At 38.6% G+C, this 10,206-nt stretch overlaps 1 protein-coding gene across 1 annotated transcript in view; it reads right to left on the reverse strand.

The window, feature by feature from the left end:
- Nucleotides 1-2,334: 2,334 nt before the first annotated feature.
- pabpc4 (poly(A) binding protein, cytoplasmic 4 (inducible form)) overlaps nucleotides 2,335-10,206 on the reverse strand; it is an 8,059-nt gene continuing 187 nt past the window's right edge. The window contains exons 1-15 of the mRNA XM_032500291.1: nucleotides 9,740-10,206; nucleotides 7,214-7,407; nucleotides 6,600-6,715; nucleotides 5,474-5,613; nucleotides 5,296-5,390; nucleotides 5,083-5,220; nucleotides 4,878-4,973; nucleotides 4,474-4,743; nucleotides 3,974-4,064; nucleotides 3,718-3,813; nucleotides 3,448-3,578; nucleotides 3,256-3,346; nucleotides 3,039-3,169; nucleotides 2,809-2,936; nucleotides 2,335-2,707 (exon numbers count right to left, since the gene is read on the reverse strand). The exon at nucleotides 9,740-10,206 is cut by the window's right edge and continues 187 nt beyond it. Of these exons, the coding sequence (XP_032356182.1) occupies nucleotides 2,832-2,936; nucleotides 3,039-3,169; nucleotides 3,256-3,346; nucleotides 3,448-3,578; nucleotides 3,718-3,813; nucleotides 3,974-4,064; nucleotides 4,474-4,743; nucleotides 4,878-4,973; nucleotides 5,083-5,220; nucleotides 5,296-5,390; nucleotides 5,474-5,613; nucleotides 6,600-6,715; nucleotides 7,214-7,407; nucleotides 9,740-9,935 (1,890 nt within the window). The 5' untranslated portion in view covers nucleotides 9,936-10,206 and the 3' untranslated portion in view covers nucleotides 2,335-2,707; nucleotides 2,809-2,831. The remainder of the gene's footprint in view (nucleotides 2,708-2,808; nucleotides 2,937-3,038; nucleotides 3,170-3,255; nucleotides 3,347-3,447; nucleotides 3,579-3,717; nucleotides 3,814-3,973; nucleotides 4,065-4,473; nucleotides 4,744-4,877; nucleotides 4,974-5,082; nucleotides 5,221-5,295; nucleotides 5,391-5,473; nucleotides 5,614-6,599; nucleotides 6,716-7,213; nucleotides 7,408-9,739) is intronic.

The raw sequence follows: 10,206 nt of genomic DNA on the forward strand, positions 1-10,206 counted from the left end.
CTTTTTTCGACATAGTATACTAGACTTTTTTATCTCTGTTTTGACATGCTATAGTATAACTTTTTTCAACACACTCTACTATGCCTTTTTCATCACTTTTTTTGACATACCAGACTGACTTTTTGGACATGCTATACTATGACTTTTTGGACATGCTATAGTATGACTTTTTGGACATGCTATACTATGACTTTTTGGACATGCTATACTATGACTTTTTGGACATGCTATAGTATGACTTTTTGGACATGCTATACTATGACTTTTTGGACATGCTATAGTATGACTTTTTGGACATGCTATACTATGACTTTTTGGACATGCTATACTATGACTTTTTGGACATGCTATAGTATGACTTTTTGGACATGCTATACTATGACTTTTTGGACATGCTATACTATGACTTTTTGGACATGCTATAGTATGACTTTTTGGACATGCTATACTATGACTTTTCTATCACTTTTTTTGAAATACTGTGCTGATTTTTTTATCTCTTTTTTCCATATCCTACACTATGCTTATTTTATTATTACTACACTGTGACTTTTTATCACTTTTTCAGTCGTACTGTACTATGACTATTTTATCACTTTTTTTGACATACTATGACTTTTTATGCCTTTTTTCAACATGCTACACCATGACTTTTTATCACTCTTTTCAACATATTGTAGTATGACTTTTTATTATTTTTTCCAACTTACTATACTATGACTTTTTCAACATACTATACTATGACATTTTTATCACTTTTTTTGACGTACTGTACTATGACTTTGTTTTATAATTTTGTCCAACTTACTATACTATGACTTTTAAGACATACTATACTATGATGTTTTTATCACTTTTTTCGACATAGTATACTAGACTTTTTTATCTCTGTTTTGAGATGCTATACTATAACTTTTTTCAACACACTCTACTATGCCTTTTTCATCACTTTTTTTGAAATACTATACTATGACTTTTTTATCACTTTTTTTGACATACTATACTATGACTTTTTTATCACTTTTTTGACATACTATACTATGACTTTTTGGACATGCTATACTAAGGCCTTTTGATAACTTTTTTTGAAATACTATGCTGATGTTTTTATCTCTTTTTTGACATCCTATACTATGATTATTTTCAACATACTACACTATGATTTTTTAATCCCTTTTTTCGACACACTATACAATCTCTTTTGTATCACTTTTTTAAAAATACTATGCTATGACTTTTTATCACTCTTTTCAACATACTGTAGTATGACTTTTTCTTGTTTTTTTCCAACTTTCTATACTTAGACTTTTTTTCACTTTTTTCGACTTACTATGACTTTTTTATGACTTTTTCAACATGCTACACTATGACTTTTTATCACTCTTTTCAACATACCGTAGTATGACTTTTCATTGTTTTTTCCAACTTACTATACCATGACTTTTTAATCACTTTTTTGACATACTGTACTATGACTTTTTATCATTTGTTTCAACATACCATACTAGGATGTTTTTACAACTTTTTTTGACATTGTATACAAGACTTTTTTTATCCCTTTTTTCGACATACTATACTATGACCTTTTTATCACTTTTTCAACATACTATACTATCACTTTATCACTTTTTTTTACATACTATAGTATGACTTACTAAATTATGAGTTTCTTAACATGCTGTACCATGACTTTTTTTTTAACTTTTTAAACATGCTATAACATGAAGTTTTTGACATGCTATACTATGACTGTTTTTGATACTATTACTTTTTAGACACACTATTCTATGACTTTTTCGACATGAAATACTAACACTTTTTTCAGCATACTACACTATGACTTTTTATCACTTCTTTCGAAATACTATATTATGACTTTCTCGAAATGCTATACTATGGCTTTTTTTAAAAAACTTTTTCTGACATACTATAACTTTTTGTAAACTACTGCTGTAAAAAAATAGTGGCACAGATTACTCTTACTCTTTATTTTGCATCCTTCATCCCTTTCCCTCTGTTAAAGCTATTTATAATGGTTTAGCTGGTTTCCATGTTTGTTCAAGCCATATTTACTTAACTATTCTCACTTCAATTTCTTACGCAATTATGCCAGCAATCCAGTTTAGCTTTAGCAAATTAGCTTTTAGCATTCACAAGCAATTTTGCGGGATGTATTTTTTTGTTGGTTGTTTTTGCTACTCTTGCAGTGCCCTGTCAATTCTGCCATTTACCCTGTTCTTTCCTGTGCAACACTGACAGGTAAGTTTGTCAGACACACAACTAAAACTGAATAAAGTTGGTTATAAGAAAGCATTAACATTACACAACAGTTTGTCAACTTAAAATATCATCCCTTTATTGAGAATACCACACATCCATGATAAAATGATAGGATGGAGGAGTCCATCCTTTCAAATCAAAACCTCCAAACAAAGAAAAAGGACAAAAATTATTTTCCTTTTCGAAAAAGGTTTCTCTCCTTTGCCGCAAAATGAAGGGCCTTCATTTAACATTCATTTGCATTATTGATTTTGGTATGTGGTTTAAAGGTTTTACAGAACAAAAAAAATTATGAACTGTAATGTTTTTTTTTTTTTAAATGTTCAAGTATATTTTCATTTTTTTTCTTCATTTTTGCATAATTCTTCAGAGGAGTCAGGTGTTTGCAATCAGTGTAGTGCGTCACTCCCCATCTCTGCTCAGTGCCCTGAAACAACACAATTACTTTTTTATAATTAGCACAAAACATATTGTGCTTATGACACTTAATTTTGTATGAACAGCTTGACTGATAATCTATTATCATACAAATTCAAAACAGCACACAGTCTTCAGGATGGGGCAGCGGCAGCAGCAGTAGTAGCCATGCTGCCCACTTTCTGCGTGGCATCTTTCTTTGCCTGGTGGGCTTGTAGCACGGCGACGGCTTCTTCCACCTGTACATACATGAAATCAAACATAAATAATGACACAGCATGTTCTGTGGACAACGCACATTTCAGTATGACAATATGGCAGAGAGAGAGAGGTAAAAGTACCTTTGAGCGTAGAGATTCTTGAGACTCCAGCATATGCAGCAGTTCAGAATTGTCAATCTCCAGCAGCATGCCAGTGATCTTTCCTGCCAGGTTGGCATGCATGGACTGAATCAGTGGGAAAAGACGCTCGCCTATTTGGGGAAAAAATTGAGAATGAATCAACGAAATAAAAACTTAAAAGCATTACAGTTTATTTCTTATAATACAGAATTCTTACCTAGCATCTGTTTCTGTTCCTGAGGGGGCGCAGCAGCCAGCATGGATGCCGTGAGAGGCTCCTGACCCTGAACGTGCACAGCTGGCTGAACCTAGAAAGGACAGATAAGGACAATAAGAATTATATGTAGGTTTGGGTGATTTATAAGACACAACACAACACAAGATGATGTGACTGGTCCTTTTCCCATACCTGCTGCAAGGCAATAGGTTGCACCACCTGGGTGTTGGGGTTACGGACCCCAGTGGCATATTTGTAAGGAGGCATGGCACGGGGGCCGGAGACTCCCATTGAGGGTCGAGGAGCCATGGCCTGGCCAGAGGCTGGCAGAGAGGAGGCAAAATTGAGCAGAATTCAGTGTCTGGACAACCTCTACTGTTTATGTAAGATCAATAACATTCTTAAGCCAGAGCCAATAAGCTAAAGGTGGTCATTTTGGTCAATTGTCATTAGTGAACACACCTCGTGGGCCCTGTGTGCTGCCACCAGGACTCATGTGTCTCAGGTTGGCGCGTGGTCCTGGCTGACGCAGCGAGTTGGGTATCCCTTGGAAACCACCTGGGAGTGTTAGAAGCAGAGACTAAAACAATGGGATGCAATACAAAACTTAATTGAAAATGTATACATTTAACTAGGTCCATTACAGTTAACTATTTACATTAGGCAACTGAAAGTGTATCAAAGATAGTGCATCTATCATATAGTGCCACATAATCACCTTGACCTCTGCCACCTTGTTGCTGCCATCGGGGGTTGGGTCGCATTTGGGCCAGCTGATTGGGTGCATAGTATGTAGTTCTATTCTGGGCCTGGTGTATACAAGTAAGTAACATTTATAGATGTATGGCATTAAAGTCACACCCTCTTGAAACTGATGTAAATGTATTTTTAATTGGTGGCATTTTACTGAAATAAAATGGAAACAAAGGTTTGCCTGAAATGCTGTTAAAAAACTTGGAGTTGTTGGGAATCATCATAGCTCTCTTGACATTCTGAATTTGAATAAAGTATGTTCATTTTAAAGCTTTTCCAAAAACCTAAGCTAACAGGCTAAAAATCTTCAAAGAGCTGAGAGGAACTGTAGAGTTAGCTGATAATTATTCGTGGCTTTGTACTAGGAGCGATCCCTTTTCACACTACACACAGTTATATATTTTTAAAATTAAATATTATAGCCACTTTAAAACATACTATCTTCTCAGACTTTGATTCTCTCACCTGTGGCACAGCTGGCATGAAGTAGCCACTGGTGGGCTGGAACTGATTAATGATGGCGTTAGCCGGCATGGCCCTCATGCCAGCAATACGCTGCATGTACTGGTTGGTGAGGTGGGCTTTGCGCTCCTCTTTGCGCTGAGCGAGAGCCACATAGAGGGGTTTGGAGCCAACAATGCGTCCGTTCATCTCAGTCACGGCCTTGGTGGCTTCTTCGGGGGAGGAGAAGCAGACAAAGCCGAAGCCCTTGGAGCGACCCTCCTCTAGCATCACCTAATATAGAGACAGATTGTGTTTGGGTAACTTCAAACACACAATATTGTCAACACTGTTGCTATATTCATATTGCAGTGCATTATCTGTTCTCTATTGGTGATGCGTTGCAACATCTGTTTGATTGTTCTCACCTTTGCACTTGTAATAGACCCGAATGGAGAGAACTCCTTACGCAGTTTCTCATCATCTATGGTGTCATCCAGGTTTTTAATATAAAGATTAACACCCTAAAACCAAAAGACAGAAAGTAATGATACATATGTAGCAGCTTCTTTGACATTAATAGGTTCAAATTTAAGATTTCTTTGATTAATTAAGGGCTTAGTCTCTACAGACCTGATAACGACTGATCCTCTCTTGTTTCAGCAGCTCAAACTTCCTCTTCAGCTCCGCCTGCCGCTCCATCTTCTTCTGGGCCCGGCCCACAAACACAGTCTTGCCGTTAAGTTCGGTGCCATTTACCTCTTCGACAGCCTTTGGATGAAATTATTATTATCAGAGAAGAATTGCCAAAACAGACTAATCACTTAGTACATTTTCATGAAGTACCTTGTTAGCGTCCTCATGTTTCTCGTAACTAACAAACCCAAAGCCTCTGGATTTGCCAGTGGGGTCTTTCATCACCTTCACACTGAGTGTTTTACCTGCAGAGGTTAAAGGTCAGATAAGTGGATGTCAGACCACATCAACGTTTGAAGTTATACCGGTGAATATAGTCCCATTTTACCGTATTTGTCGAAAACCTCCTTCAGCTGCTCATCCTCCATATCATCCCCAAAGTTCTTGATGTAGACATTGGTAAACTCCTTGGCTTTGGCACCAAGTTCAGCCTCCCGTTCCTTGCGAGATTTGAAACGACCCACAAACCTGAAGATAGAGGGCGGGAAGCAAAACACACTCTTGTATAACAGTCCTGACAGAAATGAGAAAACAAACCAGGATCCATCTCTTTTGACTTCCTTTTGCCGATCTAAAAACACTCTCGATCCGGTAGAAGATGACCTGATCACGCAAGCACGATAAATAAAAGAGAGCACATTCTTTTTAAAAAAACAAACAGAGACAACATCCACAAAACAAATTCATAGCTACATTTCATAAAGAGACTCATCCTTCCTTGGGTAACCCATAAAAATAACATCCAACTGCTGTTAATAACACCAGGGGCAGGCAGATATGTTGGCATGCTAGACATCACAGTGACAACCATCCTAATTCTTGGTCCAAAACTTGATGAGGAGGTGGACGGAGAGGGATGGAGGAACAGAGTCTCACAGTACAAAGGAAAGCTGAGGACCAAATTATCTTATATACCTTGCTATGACGACCTCTCCCCTTCCGCCATCCAGTATTGCATTCCTGCATTCGATCCATCACTAAAACACACAAGCTTGGTCATACACACACACACACACACACACAAACAAACCAAGACGGGTGACCAGCGAGTGGACAAATGAGGCAAAAGAATATGCGTCTGGCAGGAAAGACAAGAGTAAGTAAGAGTTTTTAGTTTGTTATTTATCAGTTCAGAGGTCATCTTCATACTTGCGGTAGAGAGAGATGGGCTTAGTAATCAGATTATTCACACATAAACTCACCAATTGAAAAGCACACAAAAAGTCAGTTCACTCAAAACAAGTCAGTTTGATACACACAGTATAACACCATCTGATTCATATAACCTATAATCATATTCAGCAGAAGCTCAAAAAGTACTGTGCTTTCACTATTATGATAACTAAGTACTATTAAAGTAATTTTAAAGTTCAAGCTGAATTCTTCAACTTTTCAAAACACTACCTACAATGAATTTCATTTTGTCCCCAGTTCTTAAATGATCAGACACTCACACCTTGCGGTCATTCAGAAGCATGCCGTTCATCTTCTCGATGGCACGATCGGCAGCATCCTGGGTCTCAAAGTGAACAAAAGCGTATCCCTTGGAGCCATTTTCATCACAGACCACCTGGAGCAGAGGAAGACTCACGTGTAAATATGCATACGGTAGAGGGGCATCAATACACATGCAGGCAGTTTCTTCACTTGAACCATTTAAAAACATCCAAAAAAGGACCATGTCATGGGACCTTTAAAATCTTGTGAAAATACGCTTATTTGGGTCCTTGCTTAGAGTTAGACGAGAAGATCAATACCACTCTCTCGGACACAAGCGGTACCATTCTTCTCATCTATCTTTCTGAAAGAAAGCAAATAAATGTGTTTTCCAAAATGTGGTAGTATTGCTACAATGTGACTAGTTTCTAGTTGGAACTCGGAGAGATGACGTATGAGTTTACATAAGAACATTTCAAGTTTAAAATTTTCAAATTTATGTTGTAATATAAGAATCATTTGTGTGAAATCTCCGAGCAGGAACATTGTTTCCAAAAGTGGGAATATATATCGCATAACAGAAACATCTTCCCATTTTAAAGTCCCTCAGTCATATTTATGACAATTGTACCTTGCAGGAAAGGATGTTGCCAAAGGCAGAGAACGTGTCGTACAGTGCTTTGTTGTCAATGGACTTGTCAAGGTTCTTGATGAACACATTGCCCACTCCAGACTTCCTGAGGGAGGGGTCTCTTTGGGACCACATGATTCGGATTGGCTTCCCTTTTACCACATCAAAGTTCATGGTGTCCAGAGCTCTCTCAGCTGGAACGAGGAATTGCAGAGAGATAGATGGAAAGGTAATTAATCACAAATTACATCAGACACTATTATGTATGCTACATATCATACTTCCATCTATTATTGTCAATACATGGACTGTAGTGCTTTCAGATAAGGAAGTTCTATTCTATTCTATTTCAGTAGCGGCTGTTATAATGCAGCTATCCCTTTAAATCCCAGCCAGAGCGTAACATACCAGAAAAATAACTTGAAGTTACAGTAAAGTGTATTAGTCAGTTTGCCCTCCTGTGCAGTTTGTGCTACAATGGAGACCTTCAGCTGTCAGCCCATTAACAAGGCACAAGCTGAGATACTGCAGTAGACCGTGTGGCTGATGAGCAGCTGGGACAAGTGTGAGGGGCAGCTGCAGTGGGCAAGCTGGGAGCACGTCCCCCTTCTCTAACTCACCACATGCTGCTGGGCCACGTCCCACCTAGGCCAGTTGCAGCAGCAGTGCAGCAGGCTTAAATTGAGGCTTAAATTGTGGTGTTAAGATGTCATAGCTTTAATTTGCTTAAATCATGCCAGTTTAATCACTAGGGCTCAATTTATGCCATTTCTTTCTCTACATTTATTGGTTTAACTCTAATATAGGCTCTAACGTCCATGTTAGCGCATGCCAAAACATCCTTTTGTTCAGTCACTCTACAGTAACTAACACACACACACACACACACACACACACACACACACACACACACACACACACACACACACACACACACACACACACACACACAGGCTTTACAGCTAAAAGTGTCTGGTAAACAAAAGGGAGCTGCCTTGCGTCTGCTGGCATCAGCAGTTTAGCTTGCAATTGTACTTTACAGCCCGTGTGTTAAGAGAAGTTGTGTGACTGTTGTCAAACATGTGGTCTTCTGGAAGATTCAGAGTGGGAATCGATAGTTTTAAAAAGGCTAAAGCGATCCATGTAATACATGATTATCTGTATTTGTTAGTGATGTTATTTAGAATGGTAGTGAAATAGTGTGGTGGAATGTTGACAGGGTTGATTTACTTGTTGTTAACCAATTCTGTCATGTTAAGAAAACTTAAAGTATTACAGCCAGGCAAATTTTGGGCTGCTCAAAAAGATGTTCTATATTTAGAGAGGGGTCCTGGGAGGTATGTGCTGGCTTGGAGTGTGAGTAGAGCATTCTCTACCATTGATGGGGAAGAGAGACTCAAAAAGAAGGCTCAGATGAGCAACACTAGGCTTGTGAGTGTTGACACAAACAGACAAACCTTGACTATTGCCTTACTCTGCATATCAGATGTACTAACTACTTATAATTAATTACAAGCAGCTAGCTATTGCCCCACAGGCACATGCTAGGACACCATTTAAATACCCAACAGCTACCACCCTCCCCATTTCTAGACTTCCAATAACAAATGGTGTTTTCACTTGTGGGTCTTCTTACATTTACATGAGTGAGTGATACCACCTTTCTGGAAGTGAGCCAGTTGTAACCTATCGTTACTCAAGTTTTTGGTAAGCAACTTCAGCACAGATAAATTGTGACAGGTGTTTAGCGTTGATAGGCAAAGAAGTCCACACAATGTATCACAAGGCCTCCAAAGACAACCACAACACCTGCTACTATTGCTCAATGCCTTGATACCAGTTTAAGTGGTTAATATATTACACACAAACCAACTATGACTTGGATAATCCTTAGTTAAAAAATAAGTTAGGATTAAATCCAAACCAAATTTATTTGATATTAATGCACGTACCAGACAATACTCATAAGACATGTCTAGAAGGCAGTGCTGGGATTATTATTCAGCTGTGCTTGTCCCTTCTCTTGCTTTCAGTGAACATGTACCAACAGAGGGCAATGGGAATAGTTTCACTCTAAGGCCCTTTAAATAGGAGCAGAAATGGGTCATTGGGCAGAATAAGTGAGATCTGCTAAAATGTTTATTTTCCTAAATGATTGCTACAAAAACTACTTTTAAGTACAGATCAGATTGCATGTTTGTGAGGGCTTTAACTCTGGTAGTAATTTTGCATTCAACAACTGGGGCATGCTTATATGGGTCAAAAGGAGTGCTCCAACCAGTCTCAGGATCTGATTGTCTTATATAGACTGCATACATATCACTTGATAGTTCAGTTAAAGTCCAGTGCTTTATATTGCAGCTTGCTCTGATTTTGGTTATGCAGCCAGTTGTAGGACTGACATTGAAAACACATGGCGGCATTGTCAGTATTTTAAGGATGCATGCTTTCTGTTGCATCTTAAAGCTGCATACAAGTGACACGATCAAACTGCACAGTGATCACTTCTCATGTTTCAATTCTTACCGTCAGCAGGTTGAGAGAAGTTGACATAAGCGTATCCGAGGGACCGCCGGGTGATCATGTCTCGGCATACCCGAATAGAGAGCACAGGTCCGGCTGGGCTGAATTTCTCATACAGCATAGCCTCCGTGATATCGGGGTGCAGGTCGCCAACGTAGAGAGAAGCCATCGGATAACTCCCAGCCGTCGCTGTGTTCATATCTCGGACTTCGCAATAGAAACGAATGAAAGGCTGTCCTTAAACACCAGAAAATGTTTGTATGACCTGTATTCCGGGACCGAATTGCGCTTCAATTTTCACCGAATTGCTTAAGAGACAGCTGGCTCTCTGGTTCAGCTTGAGAAACCAAAAATTACGATATTAAAAATGATCTCTTCTGAAGTATTTCTTCCTTTAAATAGGCTATGCCAACTTCAGGTAAAGCCGGCCTCTTGTTTCTGTATTTTTGTAAATTAGTTTTGCTTTTTTT

The sequence above is a fragment of the Etheostoma spectabile genome, chromosome 20 (assembly GCF_008692095.1).
Source record: "Etheostoma spectabile isolate EspeVRDwgs_2016 chromosome 20, UIUC_Espe_1.0, whole genome shotgun sequence".
NCBI classification, from domain to species: Eukaryota; Metazoa; Chordata; class Actinopteri; order Perciformes; family Percidae; genus Etheostoma; species Etheostoma spectabile.